Genomic DNA, 24164 nt, shown 5'->3' on the forward strand with positions numbered 1-24164 from the left:
GTCTTCTCCCCATCGTCTGAGATTCTATGTCCAATCGGGAGGACATGAGGTATCAAATGGACAAGCTGGAGTCTTTTAAATAGAAAATGCTGAACGCTTAGAAAATGCTGAATGCTTAGGCTAAAGAGGTGGCTCAGCCAATAAAGGCTAGGCTCATCCCCAAAAATATAAAAAAAATGCGAAATGCCAACAACACTGGGGGAAACCATCTTGTTACTCTTCTCCCAAAGGCTTCTGCAAAGGGATCAGAAAAACAATTCAACACAAGCATAACCCGTTACCTCCTAATCACTCAGTGAACGTGGCCTAAGCCATGTTAGTGATTCTCCTGAGGTCCTGTAAAGCAAGTCTGGAGCAGAAGTATTTGTCCCTTTTACCTACAGGCTACAGAGAAGGTCAAAATACTTGCTGTTGACTGATGGCCAGTCACCACCTATCTGCCTGCAGGATTAATAAGAAAGTTTTCACAGAGACAGAAACTGAGGCTCTTGGCTGCCCATAAGGACAGAGCAGCAGGAGTTTCAGCTGGTCCTCTAGCTGGAGGTAACATAGTGAATTCACAGGCCCAGCACCCAGGCAGACCTTCCTAAGGATGCTCACCCTCAAAGGTCTGGCCCAGAGAGGAGCTCCGGACACAGCAGCCTAAGGCAGAGGCAGGACAGGAAGCTCACTCCCAACTAATTTGTGGAGTATTGCGTCTCTCAGATTTGTCATTCGATGCACAACTTCTCTGCACGGCCCACACAGCTAATCCCTGCACTATATTTCTCTCGGTTTTCCTAGTCCACCCACACTTCTGCTGACTTCTCTCTGCAGAGGAGAGACGGAGCAGCTGAGGAAACAGCTGAGTGGTGAAGAAATCTGAAAGTGTTTTGAGCCCACCAGACCTGGGAGAGCATTCAAAGAAAAACAGGAAGAGGCTGACTAGGAGACCCTCCATCTTTCACACAAGCCAGGGATCGTCACTCCCACCCACCTCCAGTCCTAATAGGGGCTGACTAGCTGGCACCAGGCTTTGGTGCCCACACTTTAAAAAAAAAAAAAAAGGCAACATTTTAGGAGAATTATGGAAAAGCTCCTTTGCCCAGCTATTCAAACGCTGTGTAGGAGAGCAGTAGGCTCACTCATTCAAGTAAACCCCCATCCCAACCCCAGAAAACTCAACCAGCACCAGCACCTTTGGTCTTACAGTAGACTATCTAAGAGGTCCTCATGCTGGGAGAAGGAACGTGGGACCTAGGATGGATAATTTCATTCTGGCTACTAAAATAAGAGTGACCACCTGAGCACAATCAATGAATCAGTGCCCTCCCTCCATGAGTGCAAGTGTGTGTGTGTGTGTGTGTGTGTGTGTGTGTGTGCATGCGCATGCGTGGCCATGGGTGTGGGAGTGGGCATGTATGTGCGAATGCGTGGGTACGAGTGTGGGTGTGGGCATGGGAATGATTTGATAGTTCTCTTTCTTCTCCTTTCTTCATCTCAACCCTTTTTCCTAAAGCACTCCAGAGTTTTTAAGGCTCCCCCACAATAAGTATATAGGGTGAGGGAAAAAATGGAAATGTATACAGTTTTTGTTCCTTCTCTTTTGCTGGTGATTTCAGCTGGTTATATATGACTTGAAGTGGGCAAAGACCAAAGGAGGTTGACTCATCCCATTTATTCTTGCTCATTAACACGACTTTGATGATGTTTACAGATGAGTTCTCATTTCTAACCCACTTTATGACCCAGGCTCTGGTGAAAACCACCACATGGGAAACACGCTATCTTTTGTCTGCTTCATTCTTCTTCAAGAATCTCTAAACTAATTTTCTACAAACTTGGAACCTATGTAGAGGTTATGTAACCAGTGAGGAAATGAGGTTCTACACGTTTTTCTCTATCAGCCATCCACAGGAAGGTTTTCTACTAACAAACTAGACCCATCTTTTCTCCTGTTAAGTATCTGAACACTAAAGTGGACTCCTTCACTGTTCTTCTCTACTTTGTCAGCAGTTGATTATCCTAAAATTATCCTTAAAGATGATGTAACTGCAGCGCCAGAGACTGCCTCAGACACTGGGACTGTAGTTGCACCTACTAAGCCCTCTAACGGGGTCAACAAATGGAGGAGATCAGACAACACTCAGCACAGGTCTTTCCAAAGGACAACACCATTTTAACCATTGGCTGCTGTGCATGATGTCAAATGAGGATCTAATGCAATGGAAAAACATAAGATTATTAAGTAGAGGTGATTTAAAAAAATAAACTCTGGTTCTTTATTTATTGATTGTACCAGCTGACTAGTTCTCCATAGATAGTATCATAAAGTTGAAGCTATATATAATATAGATAATAAATAGTATTTTGTAGAACTTCAAAACACCAGACTCTGATGTGGTGTTTCATCATCCAAAGATCTGGACACTTCCAAAGAGCAGACTTTCCCTTGCCCCTTGAATTCTTAGATCAGAGAAACAAGAGATATATGCTATCCTGAGTCTCTAAGATTAAAGATGAGTTATTTCAGAGTCTAGTGAAGCCAACGTGGGTAATAAAACACCGAGGCTTCTGTGGAAAAGAGATGGCCCTGATGGGGAGCTCAGCAATGGACTTGGCCGATGGGCATGGCAGGAACCTACAGCCAGGAAAATTCTGCTCACTTCAGAAGATTATCTGTTGTCAAGCTCAGCAGGAATCCAGACTTGGAAAGTCAGGTCTGAGCCATGGGCTGGACATTGCACTTCCTGTCACCCAAGGCCTTTAAGCACCTAACTGGAAATCAGCTCCATCTCCAGCATAGCCCTAGACTCTCCACAATGCTCAGCACGTGGAGTACTGCTTGGTTTTAAACTTGCTAGACTAGATCCACCCAGGGACCAAGACTTTCATACAGCTCTAACACTACTGCAACCTTCTGCTTATCCAGACCCTCCTACGTTTACTTGCTACAGAATAAAAACACATTGCTAAAGCCTCAGGGTTTTCAAAGCAATGGCTGGCTTGATGCTTTGATAAATTCTTCTTTGGCTCTGACAAAATGGTGGATGACCATTGTCTTCTCTAAAAAAATGGAACTGTCATTGGTCTCTGGCTTTGATGGGAGGTTTTTTTTTGGAATCATTAAACAAACAGACAGCAAACAGGTTCCTCTTTTTGTAGTTTTGAGGGTCCCATGATGATGAAGCAAAAGAAAAAGATCAAGTAAAGGAGATGTGAATGCTGACATATTATCTTTCCATATGTTTTCCATCGGACAAAGGAAACCAGAGATATACAATGACTCCCAGTTGCTAGACTGACAGCTCAGTGTCTGTAAAGACAAGAGTTTGAAAACAAATGCAATGAATAGAACAGACCTTGGTTTGAGTTCTAACCCCAAACTCCCAGTGCATAATTTAATAGAGCGCCAACTCATGTAAGCTTTGTGGTTCCGATTTAATGGAAAACATTACCTACTCCACAGGACCATCGAGAGTTCAATAGGAACAAACACAGCTTCCATAATGGGTTGAACACCATTCCGTTCTTCCCTCCCTCCCCCTGTTTTCTATGGCTACACTTAGGAAGTGTAATTCCTTACATGAGATGGCTACTGGGTCTCAAGGTTTGGCAGATTTCTGCTGACTGAAGTATCCAACTGTGCTAAAAGGATTTGTATAAATGCCGGCTGGGGTGCATGCCACAGAGGCTGAGCCACTTTAGAACCCTGCGTACAGGTTGTTCTTTCCTGGAAACTGACTTTCCTCACTGATGGTAGGGGAGACCACCCTAGGCCTCGGGGGTTCCCGAAACAATATTCTCATAGCACCAAGGACTTCACAGAGAGAGTCACAGAGTCCTAAATAATCTTACCCGGGGTTAAGGTTTGGGGTCTTTAAATATGACAAATCTGTGGTTAAATTTTCCTTGCCACTTGCTAGCTGAGGAACTTGTTAGAGTCCTTGTGAGGATACCTGGGGCAGGGCCATCACAATCCCAGAGTCCCTTATTTCTGCGCTGACCAGAGCTCACCTCTCAACTGCTGGCTCACTCCTGGGGACTTTTTCTGGGAATTTGTTAACACAACTGCCAAAGAAAAGCTTCCTTCTAAAGCCTTGCATTTGAGTGGCACATCATAATGCCAAACCTCTTTCCTATTCTTGATTTCTTGTGATCATCACAATCCCAAAAGGTAGCAGGCCAGGCCTCTCCCATCCCTGCCACTGGTCTGTGTCGGGGATTGGCAAACTGAAGCCTGTTGAGATAGATGAAGTATGTAAGGACTGCAACCAGGTTGAACCAGCTCAGGCTGAGTAGCATCAGGAAACAGAACCAAGGGTGGAGCCAGGACCAGCATCAGACTCTGGCTCTCAGTCCAGTGCCCGTCAGGCCATCCTGTAAGTATACTGAGATACACAACATGATTGTCTGAGCTCTCAGACTGACACTTCACACAGTGTCAGTGGCTTTACATAGCAACCAAACAACACGGACCATGTAATGTAGAATAATAGAATGCTCCCCTGAGCTCACCTTCCAGCAGTCAGAACATACAAAACACGCAGACAGGCTGCTGTTTGTCTGTTTGCATCCTCAGTTCTGCAGTCCTGCCTGCATCCCCCCGCTCCTCACGTACCCAACCCCAGCACACCGTCTGACCAGTATTTAGTTCAACCCGAAGGAAACTATAATTATTGTTCAGTCATATGAAACCTTATATCATCAATAAATAGCTGCTAGATCATGGCGATAATCAAGAGCTTAAGTACACTTTATTAAAAGATTGTTTGATTTTATATCATTGCTCCCCACTTCCTGACAAAATAGTTTATCTCAGTAAATGTGGCTAAAGAAAAAAAAAAACAAAACAAAACAAGAAGCAAAACAAAACAAATGTCATCCATCAAATGCAAATATCAGTTAGTAATTAGTAATTAGTAGTCTAAATATTCCTCATGGTATATGAACTCATGGTATATGAAGGTGCTCTTTATAGCCCTGACATCAGAAGTTAAGAAGATACCACCTCACAGTGAGTTAATACTTACTGCCTAGAGAATATGTGGTCCTTCCTTGATACATTTTAGCTTTGTCGTTTTAGTAAGGGAGCCTCGAATTTCCTTTACACTAGAAGAATCTCTATATTCTTCATGTTCTAAGGGAGGCAGGTCTGTCTCTGTGCTAATATATGTGTAATTAGCTCCTTTATGTTGCTAATATATGGTGGAGACATTCTGATTTACATTATACATAAGCTCACTATTAGTTTTCTGAGCTAGGTGGTATCTGTTCTGACAGAGCTGGTAAAATTGGCACAAAACTGTGCATAAATCCTGACTAATGGTTCATGTTAAATATACCTCAAAGAATGTTCTATCTCATTAAAATCTGCATCCATTTTTCTTACTGGGGAGTTATTATTCTGCACTGTAGCATCCATTCTATTATAAAGGTTCATTGATGAATAGTGATGGTACCGCAAATCAAGTCAACAGCTTAATTAGCTCAGCAAGATTCAAGGATGCTTTCCCTGCTGGCTAAGCAGAAGCTCAGACCCTCGCCTCAGGCCTGGAGCACGGTTCCCTGCTCCCGGCAGTCTCACTGTGGAGGGCCTTACCTCAGACCCTCACCCTCGGGAGAGTGTTGTCTGCAGTACTCCAGAGTGTAGGTCTCCGTGGCCTCAGGGTTAGCAGGCCGCCATCTGACAGTGGCCGTGTTCCAGCACACGGTACAGTCTTCTACATGGATCACAGGCGTGGAAGGTGCTGGTAAGATAGGGACAAGTCAGTCACAGACCAGGGACAACTCTCAGGGGGTTACTTAAGTGTGGTTTTATTTTTTTAATTTTTGTATCAAACGTTTAAGCTAAAAACTCAAAGGAGATTTTTAAAAACAAACAACCATCACCTCCTCCTACATAGAGCTTAAAGGTGTCTCTCCTTCTGCATTACAAACTGTCCGATTCTCTCCCATCCCTTAACAGTCCCCCAAAGTTGCTTTCTGTAAGACCCAGCCTGTTTTCATTATATAACTACTATATAAACAAATGCAAATATTTTCCCTGCTCCTTTTACCCAAAAGGTAGACATGATCTTGTCCCCAGTATGTGGCCAGTAAAGATTTGGGTGGAAGGGCCATCTGTTACTGTGGTTTAAGTTATTGAGACAAGGTCTGCTGTAGCCCAGGTTGGCTTGGAACTTGCTCTGAATCTCGAATTCCTGCCTCCACCTCCCACATGCTGGAGATATGTGTATGAGCCAAATACTTGTTTTTAAAGGCAGGAAGAAGAATAAAGGACCAACAGGCAGGCATAAGCTGCTTCCTGCCTGAGGCGGCTGCAGGCATCTTAAAGGCAAGCGCTGAGGTGGGAGAGGGTGGTTGGGAGAGGGAGCACCTTCATGGAAGCAGGAGGAGGGGGAGGAGGAATGGGAGTGGGGGAGGGGACAACATTCGAAATGTAAATACAGAGAATATCCAATAAAAAAGAAAAGAAAAAGAAAAAGGCAAGACAGCCTTTGCAGTTTGTCTCCTGCTATAGCCCTTTGTGAAAAGGTCTCAGCATGAAAGTATATTCCAGGGTGAACACCATGGCTTACACCATTCCGTGTTTTCCCACATCTATGTAAGGAAGTCCAGTCTTAACCTGTAATTATTCTTTGCATGCTAAACCTTTTAAAAATGATGCATTTTCTTATTTTCAGGCTTAAGAAATAATGAAGACCTTATAGTGCCTCTTACCCCAATGTATACTTCATGTCTGTTCAAGTTTTCTTTAAGGGGAATTCGCTCTAGTCCAACTTAACACTTACAGCAGTGGTTTTCAACCTTCCTGACGCTGTGTGCCTTTAATTCCGTTCTGTGGTGACCCTCAACCACCAAGTTACTTTTGTTGCTACTTCATAACTATAACTTTGCTACTGTTATAAATCACAATGTTAATATGTGACATGGGATCCCTACTTGACCCCCAAAAGGGGTCACCGCCCACAGATTGAAAACTGCTGATTTAAAGCATTCTGTGTAGTTCTCAGCTCTAGGAAGCCATTCCTGAGTCTGCCTGCCCTTCCCTGTCTCTCTTGAGTGTTATAATTAAAGCCTGTACGTATCTAGACCCTCCTCAACCATTCCCAGTGATCATCTGTTTTTTGTTGTTGTTGTTTTGTTGTTGTTTTGTTTTGTTATTTTAACTCCGATCTTCTGGCAAACAAGAGCTCCATCTTGCTGCTACTGTTACTTTACTTGAAGAATGACCCCAGGGCTTCATGCTGCTAGACTGAGCTCCAGCCTAAACCCCAGCTCAGTCTTATTTTGTACCCAGCATTTTTCCCAACACCCAATACATAGCTAGTGCTTCCTAAATACTTACTGGTTGATGTCAAGAGTCTGTGGAGAACTCAGTATTAGCTCATAATAACATCATAACACCTGCTTACCTGTTCTAAAAATTGCCCTTTCACTGGGCAGGCTGCATCCGGTGAAGTTGACAGCCATCACCCACACTTGATAGCATCGATCGGGTTCTAAGTCTTCAAATATGCAGCAACTTTCCTTCACTGTTAATCTATATTCTTCTACAAGTTCTAGCACAAGACACAATCATGATGTGTTCAAAGATGTCTTATAAAGTATGTCTTATAAAAATTAATTATTAAAGACATAATCTATGATTTTTACACAGGACTCAAACTGATAACTTTACAATTATTGTGTGATAATTTTCTCCTTAGGATATATAAGTACTCAAGATAGCTCTCTAAAAACTGACACTTACAATGACAAATGCAGTGCTGCTAGTGAACACTCATCACAACTAATAGCATGTTAGTACATTTCTCAGATTCATGACTCACAATTAAAGTAACTGATTGCAAAAGCAAAAATCAAACTTGTATAGAGTATATATTGCCTTAGATTTCAGTAATAGCAAAGTATATATTACCTTAGATTTCAGTGATAACACTTGAAGAAAAGCCTTAAGAACCAGTGCCAACATTCCACAGGACTCTGTCACAAAGGACAGCTATGCGCATCTTTACAGATAGTGAATGGTTCTGCTATGGCTGCGCAGGTCTCAGATCCTGACAGTTTCTTAGGAACTTTAGTGCCACACTTGAACAGCTTTAGGGCTTGACCTAGCTAGGGTGATAGGATGAAGAAACCCTGGGGCTGGAGAGATGGCTCAGTGGTTAAGAGCACTGACTGCTCTTTCAGAGGTCTTGAGTTCAATTCCCAGCAGCCACATGGTGGCTCACAACCATCTGTAATGGGATCCGATGTCCTCTTCTAGTGTGTCTGAAGATGGCTACAGTGTACTCATAAATAAAATATATCTTTAAACATTTTTTAAAGAAAAGAAAAGAAATGCCTGAAACATGGCCACATGTATAGAGAAGCTCCGGGAGGCCATGAACTCTAATGCTGATGCAGCAGCAGCAGTCACACTCGGGAATGGAGTATGTTTGTTTTCTATGTGTCAGTCAAGGAGGTGGGCTTATGAAATACAGCTGAACAAGGAGCTGGTTTAGCTAATCTTGGTAGGGTAGCAGCCTCTGTCCGTAAGCATCAGGGACGAGAAGGCTGGCTTCAATAGTTTCTATGTACGCGGATGGATAATTTCTAAACACTCGCACTTGGACCAGAGGAAGGCTTTGCCACCGCTCTGAGCCTCACCTGGGAAAGGCTTTGTCACTCCCACGGGTAAGAGCTTTTGAGGTTCCTGACATGAGTATACTTATGCCAACAACACGCATTCCCACAGGGCTTTCTCCTTACTTTATGGTTCAGAATCCTTTTAACTATGTATTTCTACTTATATAGTGAAATGTTATATTACAGTACACACCACGGTGCCGCAGGGTGCCCTCATGTAGCAAGCTGCACCATGTATATTTCAAGGCCTTGGGACAATGAGACACTACAGGGCACACTACAGGAAGCTAGTGATGGAGTGGGATGAGCACACTTGAAAGGCACTCTAAGTGCTAACTATAACTTAAGAAAGGTCTTGTCCAGGGCTTTCATGTGTATAACAAAACAAAAAGACAAATATAAACTGGTTTGTGTATCAATGAGAGATCTGTTTGACTCCTGGACCCAGTCATGAATAAGTCGATGTGATGTGAGAGAATTAATCTAACCCTACATCAGTTTTTCCATTTGGAAATGAGCTGTAACACTTTGACATGTTTTGTGTAGCTATTTCCTCCAAATGGCAGGAAAGCTCCTTACAATAAAAGGTAGACAATTCAAATAGCTTCAGGAAGTCCCTGAAACTGACCAGATTCACTAGGCCCTTCTCCTAAGAATAAATATTAAAGATTGCTCAGAATCACTCTTAGAAAAGACAGACTACATAGGTCTTAACTCTGACAAAACCCAGACACCCAGAAGAAAGGGACCAACTGAACTGTCTAGAAGAGGTTCAGACCAACTGAGCGATCTGGGAAGGCCACTCTCACCCGTTGAGCTGACTGCAGGCTCAACAACATTATACTGTTACCTTCACAGAAACTTTTTTTAAAAAAATCAACTATTACTTTATATTTCAAAAGATTTAGGTTTCGTGGCTCAGTGGGTAGAATGCTTGCCGAGCATAAATGAACCATGGATTTGGTTCTCATCACCATGTTAACCAGGTGTGTAGTAACACCTAAAATTCTAGCACTTAACCAGTAGGACTAGAAAGATCACAAGTTCAAGGTCATCCTCCAAAGTGAATTCTTGGATATGTGAGACCCTCTCTTTAAGAAAAAAATAATCATTGACTTCAAAAGGTAATTTTTTTAAGTCTTAGCCACAGCAAAAATATCCTACCTTTCTTTTTTCCCCCATTATAACTGGGCTCCCAAGTTTTGTAACTCAACTGTAGCTGTTGATACTGCCACATGCTCATCTAATTTCTCAAGCATGTGGGTCTGTCTTCAACAAGCAACTCCGAATGCCAGCACTCCCTGCACTGATTCATCAGGAAGTATAACCTCAAGCTGCCTGGCACTGGCTACACCTCCATCTCTCTGAAACTTCCGAATGATACTTCATTCAGGAAGATGAGCATCACTTACTTGTTCCCATTATTTTGAGCCCTCAAAGTCTAATTTGAATCTCAATATTAAAACTCATGTTGACCATTGTGATGCTATCTACATGCTTTCCTGATACCAATTTTCAAATTGTTCCTTTCCTCTAGTATTGTAGTATGTGGTTGTTGAGGGATGTTGCTATCATTCCTGCAAGTGGCTAAAATTGCACTGTGAAAGAATTGATATTTTAATGTGTGTGTGTGTGTGTGTGTGTGTGTGTGTGTGTGTGTGTGTGTGGTGTATAGGTACTTTTCTTCAAGATGCAAAGATATATGCCAGTATCTGTAGCTCTACAGCCATCTTACCATTTATTTCTTGATCATCTTGAGGCTCCTCTACACAGTACACCTGAAATGAGTCCACAACATCCTCCTTGTTCATGCTCCAATACACTGCAATGGTTGTGCTGGTAGCAGAATTTGGTTCCTGGGGCTCTAGTCTGGGAGGCTGTGGGACTGGAAGGAAAACACAATTCACTGTGACTCATGCTATTTTATTGACTGTTTTGTTGAAAATGTGTTTAACGCATTGTTAAAATACCAACAATATAAAAATCTATGGGATAAAAGTAGAAAGGCTCCCCATTGCAACAAACAACTCCACCACAGAGAATTAAGCAAAACATGCAGGCTAAAAGTAATTTTGTTTTCCCGTATGTTCCTTCCATCCAAAGAGTTAAAGTTAAAATACCCTTTTCTTCAAACAGGAGATATGTTTATGCTCAAAAATGCTCCAAAGGGAAATATGAATATTCCATAGACATAATCTAATAATCATGGCTACATTTATAATTCATATTTGTCAGAACACTGGGACCCAGATTTTGCATGTTAGTAACTCTGCTTAAACTTTTAAAGGGGTAAACTTAAATAAGTGTGATGTCAAAAACTACAAATTGGATCTTAAGGGCTTCTTTTCCAGGAGCTTGAGTGCAGAAAGAGGAAGCATCCTGTGGAGCCCCTCTGACTGGTAGGATGTGCCCATAGAACATTCTCATACTCAGGGAGCTAAACATTAATCATCTTAGATTCCATCCCCTGGGACCAAATATAGATTCCACTCAGCCTGGCTTTCAAACACTCCACATGCATCTACAATTCCAGCCCCGGGGGAGCTGAAGCAGAAGGACATGAGTCTGACACCAACTTTGGTTACATAGTGAGATGCTTTTGCCAAAAACAAACACAAGTCATAAGGAAAGAAGCATCATAGTAGCCAAGAGGTGGAAACAATCAGAGTTCCATCCACAGATGGATGATGGATGGATGAATGGATAGATGGATGATGGATGGATGGATGGATGGATGATGGATGGATGGATGGATGGATGATGGATGGATGATGGATGGATGATGGATGATGAATTAGTAGATGGATGATGGATGGATGGATGATGAATGGATGGATGATGGATGGATGGATGGATGATGAATTAGTAGATGGATGATGGATGGATGGATGATGGATGGATGATGGATAGATGGATAGATGGATGGATGATGGATGGATGATGGATGGATGGATGGATGGATGATGGATGGATGGATGGATGATGGATGGATGGATGATGGATGGATGATGGATGATGAATTAGTAGATGGATGATGGATGGATGGATGATGAATGGATGGATGATGGATGGATGGATGGATGATGAATTAGTAGATGGATGATGGATGGATGGATGATGGATGGATGATGGATAGATGGATAGATGGATGGATGATGGATGGATGATGGATGGATGATGGATGGATGGATAGATGGATGGATGATGGATGGATGATGGATGGATGGATAGATGGATGGATGGATGATGGATGGATGATGGATGGATGGATAGATGGATGGATGATGGATGGATGGATGATGGATGGATGATGGATGGATGGATAGATGGATGGATGGATGATGGATGGATGATGGATGGATGGATAGATGGATGGATGATGGATGGATGGATGATGGATGGATGATGGATGGATGGATAGATGGATGGATGGATGATGGATGGATGATGGATGGATGATGGATGGATGGATAGATGGATGGATGGATGATGGATGGATGATGGATAGATGGATAGATGGATGGATGATGGATGGATGATGGATGGATGATGGATGGATGGATAGATGGATGGATGATGGATGGATGATGGATGGATGAATAGATGGATGGATGGATGATGGATGGATGATGGATGGATGGATAGATGGATGGATGATGGATGGATGGATGATGGATGGATGATGGATGGATGGATAGATGGATGGATGGATGATGGATGGATGATGGATGGATGGATAGATGGATGGATGATGGATGGATGGATGATGGATGGATGATGGATGGATGGATAGATGGATGGATGGATGATGGATGGATGATGGATGGATGGATAGATGGATGGATGATGGATGGATGGATGATGGATGGATGATGGATGGATGGATAGATGGATGGATGGATGATGGATGGATGATGGATGGATGAATGGATAGATGATGGATGGATGATGGATGGATGGATGGATGGATGGATGATGAATGGATGGATGATGGATGGATGGATGGATGATGAATTAGTAGATGGATGATGGATGGATGGATGATGGATGGATGATGGATGGATGGATAGATGGATGGATGGATGATGGATGGATGGATGATGGATGGATGAATGGATAGATGAATGGATGGATGGATGGATGATGGATGGATGGATGATGGATGGATGATGGATGGATGATGAATTAGTAGATGGATGATGGATTGATGGATGATGGATGAATGATGGATGAGTAGATGGATGATGGATGATGGATAGATGGATAAAACTCATGGTGTGGGCTTATAGTAAGTCTTAAACACAAAACTTTGTGACATGTATTACAAGCATGAGTGAACATGGGAGAGAAATATGTTAAGTGGAATAAAACAGTTACAGAAAAATACTATCTTATGGAGAGTGGGTGTGGCGGGAGTCCAAAGATGGCGCTTGGGACTCAGGCCTAGTCTTGTGACTAGCACCTGACTTCCTCCTGCCCCCCAAGATTAGCCACTCACACCGTGCGAGCTGCACAGGCGCATGCATGACGCGAGATCAGGCCAGATGATGCGGACCTATGAACTGTAGCCACACAACATGGACTGAGGAGGTGGAGTTGAGAAAGGATAAAAGGGGCTGTGCTTGAGAGAAAGAGAAACAGAAAGAGAGACAGAAAGGGGAAAGAAGAATTTTTTCACTTGCATGCTGTAAGGTTCCTGAATAAACCGCTTTGAGAAGAACGCTGTGTTGTCGCTCCTTTTCTGCTGATTGGAGATGGTAGCGACACTATCTAATTTCATGTCTTCAGAGCATCAAACTCAGAGAAAAAGGAAGGGGAGGGGCAATTTCTGGGGTCCGGAGAAGAGGGAGTTAGTGTTTTGATGGACAGAGAGATTCGGCGTTGCAAGATGAAATTCTGGGGATGGATCTACTAGTTGTCAAGACTATGAACATACTTCATGCTATAGATGAATACAGTTAAGGAGGAGCAATATGGCTGCTGTTGTGGTACACACCTTTAATCCTAGCAGTAGGTAGGTAGAGGCAGGCAGATCTCTTTGGTTGAGTGTCAGGCCAGCCAGGGCTTTATAGTGAGACCCTGTCTCAAAATAGATAACTCAGGAATATGAAATGAAATAAAACAAAAAAGGGCATTTCTGCATAAAAATGAGTAAATTATTTTTTAAGATTTATTTTCTTTTAATTATGGTTATACATGCATGTTTCTACGTGGGCTTGTGTATATACAAATGCTGGTGGCCAGAAGAGGGCATCAGATTCCCTGATCTGGACTATAGGCAGTCGTAAGCTACCTACCGTAGATGCTGAGACCTGCGCTCAGGTCCTCTGAAAGAGCAATACACATTCTTAACCGCTGAGCCACCTCTCCAGCCCCTAATGTATGGTAAATTATATATGTACCTTACCCCAACTAAAAGCAAATCTAAGATCCAGCGTCAAAGAGGCCTAGCTATCCATTATTTGGTGTTTCTCGTCTCTTCCCTTGCCATGGGGTGAGTGGACAAGGTGCAGAGACTCTGAGGCCAGACACCCCACATCTCCAGCCAGCTGTATGGTCCTGAGCAACATCCTATTTTGTTGTCTTCCTCTCTCTCCCTCTCTGTCAATGGGGGGCAATAACTAAACCTTCCTCCTGTGTGGTTCACCAGGATCGGGCCTCCATGAATAAGAGGTGAGCACTGCCGTCTCTCACGGGGAGGCTGTGTTCTCCTCTCACTCTGTGTAAGTCATCAGGAGCCAGATCCTCAAGGGTCTTCTCTGTGTGCACTTTCATTGGTCTCAGAACAAAATAGACAGGCCATGGGCCGCATATTGAGCAGAGCAGAAGCATCCATAGAAGTCCATTCTTAGGACTCTCCCCCAGAGGTGCTTCACACCTCTAAGACCACATACACTTCCTAGGGCGATGGGCGAACAGTCTGTGACTATAATTCCGTGGCCTCTGACATATATAAAAAGCCCTGCTGCTGAGCACACGGTGCTCAGAAGTCTATTGTAAATGGGCAGCTGTGTATAAAGAAGAAGCCTCGGAGACAGAAGGCTGTTCCATTCCTCAGAGTCTTAGTTGGCAGGGGCAGTACTAGTTTAATGTCTGAAGACATAAAAAACACCTTCAGATCAGGGCAGTTCTGAAAAACACTCATTAGGGTAAATGACTGAATCGTCTACTTTATTAAGGTTGTTGGGTATGAACGGTTTGCGGGGGTGAGGGGGAGGGGGAGGGGTGTTTTGGGGAGTAAGTTGTCTTTCTAAAGACACAGTAGCTTCTGACTGGTTACTCACCTAGAACCTCCTCTACAGGAATGAGTTTTGAATACCCCTGCCATCTGTGGGGTAAACCTGGTTAACAAGGGTCCTTCTGGGTGAGGACGTATAAGCACCCCGTACAGTAAGCAGTACTCAGGAACCAGGAAAATGACAGCTTTGAGCGTTTAAATGTTGCATTGCCTTGTTTGCTAAAATAGAACATTAAAAAATAATTTGAAAAGCTGGCAGGATGCTCTGACAGCGGAGTGGGAGGTTCCTGGCTCCAGGCCATGGTGCTGAGCTAAGCACCCAGCTCTAGGCTAATCTGTTTGGTTTGGGGGCGGAATGGGGTGGAAGAGTAAATAAAGAAGGGGAAGAATGAACCAAATTGGAGAGGGGAAAACTACTTATAAGGTAAAATTCGTTCCCCACATGTGAAAGTATTTTATTCCTCTTTCACCTGCATGCCAGGTTGCTGCTGTGAAGTAATTCTCTTTCACAGAGGGAAAGAAATTCCAGTTTTAAAAAAATAGACTAAAAGAAGAGGGGCCTTCGGCTCCATTGATTTCATCTCTCCTGTTCCGGCCCCAGCAGAGAGAGAGCTTCAAAGGAGATTACGGCATCACAGAGCGGGGGCTACATCCCCTGCCTTATTTCAGAGTCTAGCTTTAAACCTGCCCACACCCAACTTTACCCAGTTACAAAGCCCTAACGAAACCGGCAAGCGAGAGCTGCCAAGTTTTGTCGAGGTAAAGGATGTATTAAAATGCTCACCAGCTGCTTGTTTCAACATCTGGTCACTTCGCGCCGAGCTGTCGTCGTAATGTTCGAAAAGCGAGAAGGCGGCAGGCATGTTCTCTAAGGAAGCTGTGCGCTCCATAGCAGACAGCAACCTGACAAGGGAACAGAACGCGACTCAGTGGGGCGAGCATGAACCGCGACTCAGTGGGGCGAGCATGAACACAGAACCAAAATAGCCTTCCTGTTCAGCCCGAAGCTTTATACGAGGCAAGGTCCTGCCAACCCCTAGGGTATCCAAAAGCATTGGAAAATAGACATCTGGAACCCATTTATTCTTAGACACCTGATGATACTAGAGGTCTTGTCCAAAGCTCTCAAACTTGAGAAACGTTTCAAATTATCTAGACTTCGATTCATATCTATAAACTAGTCCTAAAATTCTGCTTCATGTCAGTGGTTATTTTATTTCTTTCCTAAAGGATATTAATATCCTGAGCCAGTCTGCAAGTTTCCGTGCTATAAGGATACCCCTGCTGTTCTCAACTCTCAGCATTACTCTTCCAGTCCTACTAAAAGATAATGCTCACCTACTATGTGCCGGGCTGTTCCAGGGGCTGGGAGTCTAGCTTGAAAGCAAGGCCAGCCTCTTCTGGAAGACAGACCTCGGCTCCCAAAGGGACCGGTACTGTGGACCCAAGCCCTGGTTAAGCAGAGAACCTGCTCTCACTAAGACTGAGCATCTGAGACCAGGTAAGACACAAATGCATATAACACTAGGGACAGACATGGGTTAGCTCCAAAAGAGAAAGACAGGAAGGGGAGTTTACAAAATGGTTTGTCTTTAGCCAGGGGGGCCTCAGAGTGGGCCAAGGTTTGCCCATACAACTGGAATGTTCTTCTATAGAGGAATGCAACACTGAGGAACTGCACTGGCTTCTGAGACTCCCCCAAGTCCCCCATGCCAGTACAATTCCTTCACTTAGCTCTGTTCTTTGTTCAAATGTCATCGAGGGGAGAGTCGGGCAAGGCCTGCCCCCTCCAACCTTGCTGCAGGCCCCCTTCCATGTTTGTTTATTTCCTGATATTTATCATGGCCTAATTTGTTCTGCAACTGTCAGCTGCACAAAAACATCATTTACATGCGGAAAGACTGTCTTATTCATCATTGTAGTGCAATGCCTTACTTGGTGCACAGCAGGCATTTAATAAATATATCTTCATTTAAGAAGAGGCCAGTGGTTTAATTTGTATAAAAATCAGGATCTCGGGCATGGTAAATCTGGTGTCACAATAAGGGGGAAAGATCATGAAATAGTTAGAGATTTTTCTACGCTTACTATTGTTAAACATGATAGAATCCACTACCATTTGCTTTCAGGGGAAATGCTTCAGTGAGGACCTTGAAGTATTAAAAAAAAATAATAATGATGAGGAATCTCTGAGATGATTGAGAGAGTGAGAAGATTTTACAGGTGGAAAACGTGTCATGAGCATAGGCCAAGGTACCAAGGAGTGGCTCACTAGAGAACAGAGCACACCATGGCATAGGAAACAGGCAGAAAAGAAGGGGCAAGCATTCTGTGACCTGATGCCTCTCACACCCACTGAAAACTTCTATTTTATCTTTGAAGTTAAGAAGAATCACAAGATTATCTGTGAGAGAGAAATGTAGACAATCCTGGCAGGCAACTGGGGAAAGATCAGAGCCAACAGACGAGATAGGTAGGGGATGGGTTGGCAGACTCCCACATTGATCTAGGTAGCGGGAGATTAAGCGCCTATATTAAGGCTTCAGGGTACAGAACATGGAAAGAATAGACAAATGATTATCTGAGTGGTGATCAGGGTAGAGAGACGCCTCAGCAGTTAAGAGCCTTTGTTGTTCTTACAAAGGATCCAGGTTCAATTCCCAGCACCCACGTGGTAGCTCACAACCACCTGTAACACCAGTTCCAGGGGATCCAGTGACTTCTTCTGATCGCCTCAGGCACCAGGCATGCATGTGACACACACACATACATACAGGCAAAATACCCATATGCCAAAAAAATATTTTTAATTTAAAAAAATAAAGAAATGTGACCAAAATGTGTATTAATCCTGCTCAATACATTTCTCTAACTTTACAGAGGCTGCTTGTAGATTGCACCGTAAAATGCCAATTTTTTTTCTTGTACATGGACCAATTCAATTTTAGCAGCAAGTTAATATCCTTTTACAAGTCAGTGCTACAATGTTTGAGGCTCTCCTGTTTATAATACAGAAGAACAGAACCTAGACAGGAGCATCCTCTTAGCAGGAAAGCATTTATAAGGCAAAAACATGTGTTGTTCAAGACATGCAAATGCTGGGTCTGAATATGTTGGACAGCATTCATTAATTTAAGCTGAGAAAAAATTAATATATAAGCACTGTCTTCAGAGAAATAACATGAAGCAAGAAAGAAAAGGCTGGAACAAAACAAACAAGAGAAAATAAACTAGATTTAGCACTTCCTGTAGAAAGAAAGAAGTTATCTTGATTTAAAAGTATGTGTAAGGGGCTGGAGAGATGGCTCAGCAATTAAGAGTACTGACTGCTCTTCTAGAGGTCCTGAGTTCAAATCCCACAGCAACCACATAGTGGCTCACAGCCATCTGTAATGAGATCTGATGCCTCTTCTCATGTCTGAAGACAGCTACAGTGTACTTATATAAATGAATCTCTTTTAAAAGTGTGTGTGTGTGGTGTCTGTGTGTATGTGTTTGTATGTGTGTATATGTGCATACCAAGGACCAGCGTCAGCTTGGAGAGGGGTTCCTGAGAAAGGGGTGTCTGGGAACAGTGAAACAAATGACTGGAAGTCAAACTGGGTTTCAAGCTGACAGCCCATGTTCTGCTCGAGACTGCTTTCCAGATTGTTCTCTGTGCGTTCTCCTTTCTCCGAAAATCTCCAGACAGCCTGTTTTTGGTTTTGTTTTGGTTGGTTGGTTGGTTCGTTGGTTGCTTGGTTTGGTTTTCGTAATTCTAAAAACTCACTGTATAGCTCATTTCTTGCAGATCAAAAGCCCAGCCTTTCATTTACATAACTATTCAGTCTTTACCCCAGGTTCCTTTTTGATTATCCCATGAATCAATATACCATGATTCTTGGTTCTTAGAAAGAGGCAGCAAGCACAGCCAAGAAAATAGCTAGGTTGGACCTCATTCTGAAATTACCATTTCTATCACACACTCCCTGCACCAGGCTGACCTTGAACTCAGGATCCTTCTGGTGGTTTGTTTTGTCCAAATTTGATATGATACTCTTTATTTTATTTTGTTATATTTTTAATGAATGAATGTTTGAAAAACGAGCCACTAGGGTAAAGGTTAACAACTAAATTGTCATTTATACCTGCCTAGAGAGGGAAAAAATCCATTTTCTCTAGTGGAGTGAGAATGGGTATACCCACCACTCCAGGGCAGGCCCAAGTTCAGGAGTAGCTGACCTGACATAATGGACGCCATTGTTTTTTGGGTGCTTTTATTTTCTTGTTTGGGGTATTGTTGTTTTATTTTGTTTTTGAGAAAGAACTTAAAGTTGGGTAGGTAAAGATGAGGAGAGGATCTGAAGTAACTTGGAGGAGGGAAAGAATATGATCAAAGTATATTTAAATTTAAAAATTGTTTTAGATAATAAAAATATAATAAAAAGAAAAATATTGGTTACCCCAAGTCTATCCCCCTTGAGATTATATGCAGCAGTAGTAAAGATTAATTCATTGTCAATTGGGAGTGAAAACAAAATTAGTTAAAATGGCATGTAAATTACCAAGTCAAAGCATAAAACAAAAGAAATGGTGTTTAGTATGCAATGGCTGTCAATTCATATTAGTGGTAATCAAGTTTAGAAAAATGAGACCATCCTTCAGCAGTTTTACAGTAATAGCATTTATAAATTTTCATCCTCCAAATTTCTTCCTAATCAATATCTTACACTGATGGATGGGATAAAAATAATTCAATATGTATCTATAGTATCTGGTATATGTGGAATGGCACATAATTACTTTATTGACCTCTAAGGTAAAACGTATATGGATCATTACTTGGGTGTGAGTTTCTCAAACTCATCCATGAGAACTGGTAAGAAGACTCGTCTTACCTAAAATCCCGGAGTGGTGGGGTAGGGTCTGGCCATACATGTTAGCAGGTGTAGTCAGTCAATGTTGGAGACCGTTGGGTCTGAGGACAGACTGCTCTCAACAAGAGGTTTCCAACCCTGCCTGCCCATCACAAACATTCTAGAAGCTTTGTGCCCAGAGCACACTTGAAAATAATGAAGCCCCACTATTAAGACATAAGAATAATCCCACATCATCAGCATCAGTGGGCTTTGTTTTGTTAATTTTTGTTTTCTGATTCTCCAGGCAGAGCTTCTCTGTGTAGCCCTGGCTGTCTTGGAATGGAACTCACTCTATAGACTGGGATGACCCTGAACTCAGGGATTGGCTTGCCTCTGCCTCCTGGGTGCTGGTTCAGTGTCAGTGGGTTTTAAAGCTCCTCAAGTAACTGTTTAAAGTACATCTACTGTTATAAAACTCTAGTCAGTTAGTGCCAACAGTAATGTACAAATAGGTTTTATAAAGTATATTGGCACTATATTATAAGCAAGTAAGACTCACTTCTGCAGTTTCCATATCTAAAAATAATCGGGTTTCCTGTTCAAACTCCTTTTTTTCATGTGTACATCCCAGATAAATACTTCTGATTTAAGTCTCTGCTGGTTACTCTCTGCCATTGAACAAGTAAACCCAAGAAAATATTTTAATAATTTAGAAATGGACATTTATGCTTCCGCTTACGGTTGGGCTTAACTAGCAGAAACAATCTCAAGTTCTTGCTGTGGGGGCTAAAGGGAAAGAGGTGAGAACAGTATCTGGGTGCCATCAGTAGCCAATAACAGGAGACAAACAGAAATCTGATGTCTGGTGTTTTCATAGTCATCTTGTTGAGGTCTGCCCCCACAAGAGTGAAAAATCTCTTACAAGAGCATCATCAACACAAGGTGCACTAGGGTATTCACTAGATCAGTATCTATGGATCATTCATTAGATTAGCTGAGCAGAGATGAGAACAGAGGTACCTTCTGTGGAGAAAATAAGGATGCTCTGAAGATGACAGCAATGAATGACTGCTTCGAATACCCATATTCAACCCCTAAGTCTAATTATTTATAACTTTTCCTTGTTGTTTTCTACTCAGTAGCAGGAAAGATGGTTGGGGTTAGATAAAAAATACAGGCTTAAAACTCTACTCTATGATAAGTGTTATTTAACCAAAGCGCATGCAGTTTCCTTCTGAGCTGTTATTGGGCTTCTCAAAGCGCTTTGTGTAAGAGCCAAACCCCAGCCGCTCATCCCCAGCACACACTCTCCTCCGTCCTGCTGCAATGCACCATGCTGTATATACCTTTCATTGATCTCCTCAAATGACTTGGGTTGGGAGAGGAGTTAGAAAGAGATGAGAGGGAGGGAGGGGGAAGGGGAAAGGAGAGAGAGAGAGAGAGAGAGAGAGAGAGAGAGAGAGAGAGAGAGAGACTAATTAACAACAGAAAGTAAAAGCAACCAGGAGCATTGAGATCAAAGAAATTCAACAATCTTTACCCCTAGGCATCCCTGAGTCTTTGGGACTTTAGGTTCTAGCAGAGAAATTGGTACTTAGAGAGAGACAGAGACCAGCATGCAGAAGGGAGGGCCCTTCATTTGTGGCTTGCCCTGCTTTCCCTGATGGGCAAGGATGGCAGTGGGCTGTTGGCTCCAACTTCACTTTAGTAACAAATGTTTTAGAAATCTGTGGAGCAATTAAAAATGACTTAATTGTATTCAGAGTGGGCTCTCTAATGAAATCAGCAGGCATCTTTGAGGGATATCGTCTCTCTGTATCCTATATTCTTCAGTTTTTCTAGAATGAATAAATATTACCACCAAAAGCAGAAACAAATGTTTTGCCCTCTCCTAATTTGTTCTTTTAGAGAGAAAGAAATATTTTCATCAAAGGTTATTGTGAAAGACTATGTCCCTTACTGATGTTATACTTCATAGGAGGGTCCCAATTTAAAAATATTAAAACTTTGCTTAAATTAAACATAAAGCCACACAATAATTTTAAATTTTCCTTTGAGGATGGCCACATTCACTTGACTAAATCTGCCCTGGCCAGAGGTGTCTACAGAGGCCAATCACTGGCTCTTTAATACCTAGTTTTGCCTCAATTTATCTCTCAACTTCACTGGGAAGTCTAGGAGGATAGGGAACTTGGAAGGAGGTGTGGGGTCCCTCTCTTATCCACTTCATCTGTAGATTTCCCATTTGACATTTAGACTTGTGTGTGCCCTCTGAGAAAACATCCAAATTACTCATGGTTACTCATGAGTCTACAGAGAGACTTTTGGAGCATTCTAGGGCTTATGAGGAGCAAACCAAGGTGTATCCAAGAGAGTCTCACTTTCTACAAGTCCCTTGTTTGAATTAAGGAATCTTGTCATGGGGAAGCAGTTTCCAGCAATATCCCTGTCCTATTTCAGAAAGATGCCACAGTTTTGTCTCCCTGATACATCAAAAAAGGAACCAAAATGTCACTGTTAGCCACTTGCTAAGGCCAGATAGAATGGTTCACATAAGAGGTCACCTCAGATGAGAGTTCAGAGGACAAGCCCAGGGACCAGCATGAGGATGCTAGGTAAGTAACAGGAGGCAGGGCTAGCCCAGGGACCAGCATGAGGATGCTAGGGAGGTAACAGGAGGCAGGGCTAGCCCAGGGACCAGCATGAGGATGCTAGGGAGGTAACAGGAGGCAGGGCTAGCCCAGGGACCAGCATGAGGATGCTAGGGAGGTAACAGGAGGCAGGGCTAGCCCAGGGACCAGCATGAGGATGCTAGGGAGGTAACAGGAGGCAGGGCTAGCCCAGGGACCAGCATGAGGATGCTAGGGAGGTAACAGGAGGCAGGGCTAGCCCAGGGACCAGCATGAGGATGCTAGGGAGGTAACAGGAGGCAGGGCTAGCCCAGGGACCAGCATGAGGATGCTAGGGAAGTAACAGGAGGCAGGCCTGGCCCTTGGAGGAAAGGCATGGCATTAGTGAGGTTGTGAGGGGCTTTTCAATTTTAGATGATCAACCTTCTGAAGCATGATAAAGGACAGACTCCTACAGACCTCTCAGGGATCTATTAATATTTGTAGGGACTTTTATATAGTACAGGCATCATGGATGCCCTTTGAAATCCCAGAATTGTGTGAATTCCATACCGAGAGACACACTGCCTCGGCTTTCCAAGTGCTGTGGTTACAGAGTTGTGCCTCTGGACACAGTTTATAAACACATTTAGAGTGGTTTTCAAAGTAGACAGTGCCAGCATATCAGCGGGTATCAGGCTGTTTGCTGGTACTTACAGCCAGGAAAACTGTCTCATCAAGTTCCTCGGCCTCTCTCACGATGGTCTCCAGAGTGTCCTTGGCTGTGTCCATGCTCTGCAGGAAGTGGACCATCTGGTCGTGCAGGAACTCCATCTTCTTCTTCTTCACTTCCTCGAAGCTCTGAGCTTTCTCATCATACTGTGCCAAAACCTTCTTCATCATCTCCTCGTTCTGCATTTCCAGCCGTTTCTCGTTTTTGCTACACTTTTCCTAAAAGGGTGGAACAAAGGCACTTCTTACTGAGCCAAGATGCGATGCTTCCACTGCCCTTCATCTTTTTTCCTTTGGAAGGCTTCTGACGTCACAGTAAAAGAATCAAATGTTAAATACACGGTCTAAACCCTCCGGTTATATATCTCTTTTTGCTGTAATTAGCTTTGCAATGAAATTCACTATAAGAATATTGTACTGGCTGGTTTTGTGTCAAGTTGATACAAGCTGGAGTTATCACAGAGGAAGGAGCCTCAGTTGAGGAAATGCCTCCATGAGATCCAGCTGTAAGGCATTTTCTCAACTAGTGATCAAGGGGGGAGGGCCCAGCCCATTGTGGCGGTGCCATCCCTGGGCTGGTAGACCTGGGTTCTATAAGAAAGCAGGCTGAGCAAGCCAGGGGAAGCAAGACAGTAAGTGACATCCCTCCATGGCCTCTGCATCAGCTCCTGCTTCCTGACCTGCTTGAGCTCCAGTCCTGACTTCCTCTGGTGATGAACAGCAATGTGGAAGTGTAAGCTGAATAAACCTTTCCCTCCCCAACTTGATTCTTGATCATGATGTTTGTGCAAAAATAGAAACTCTGACTAAGAGAAGTATCATCAAGAAGGTATGGAAATATCAAAAAAATTCAAAAGTAAAGAAGGTTATATCCAGGGAAGATATAGAAAGGGTTTGTGTGTTTTTACCTCTCTACACCAATATTCTCCTAGGAGGAGCAGATTTACCACAGTGGAAGGAACTTTACTGTCCATTTGGACATCCTTGTGACCAGCTATTCTCACTAGAATAACTGAGGAGGGAGTAATAAAACAGGTGTTCACTGACAACAGGAGCAAGGGGATTGGATGGTAGCTCTCTGCAGTGGCCTGAAGCCCTCTGGCACTCCTGATTGACAGCTACAGGTATCTGGGC

General features: G+C 43.1%; 1 protein-coding gene across 2 annotated transcripts in view; it reads right to left on the reverse strand.

Moving 5' to 3' along the window:
- CMYA5 (cardiomyopathy associated 5) overlaps positions 1 to 24164 on the reverse strand; it is an 86486-nt gene that overhangs the window by 15828 nt on the left and 46494 nt on the right. For both annotated transcript variants that reach the window (XM_080925294.1, XM_080925295.1), the window contains 6 exons: positions 23016 to 23249; positions 21036 to 21058; positions 15636 to 15754; positions 10349 to 10498; positions 7398 to 7544; positions 5582 to 5729 (listed from right to left, as the gene is read on the reverse strand). In XM_080925294.1, coding sequence (XP_080781420.1) covers positions 5582 to 5729; positions 7398 to 7544; positions 10349 to 10498; positions 15636 to 15754; positions 21036 to 21058; positions 23016 to 23249 — 821 coding nt within the window. The remainder of the gene's footprint in view (positions 1 to 5581; positions 5730 to 7397; positions 7545 to 10348; positions 10499 to 15635; positions 15755 to 21035; positions 21059 to 23015; positions 23250 to 24164) is intronic.

Source organism: Micromys minutus (genome assembly GCF_963924665.1).
Source record: "Micromys minutus genome assembly, chromosome: 11".
In the NCBI taxonomy this organism is placed as follows: domain Eukaryota; kingdom Metazoa; phylum Chordata; class Mammalia; order Rodentia; family Muridae; genus Micromys; species Micromys minutus.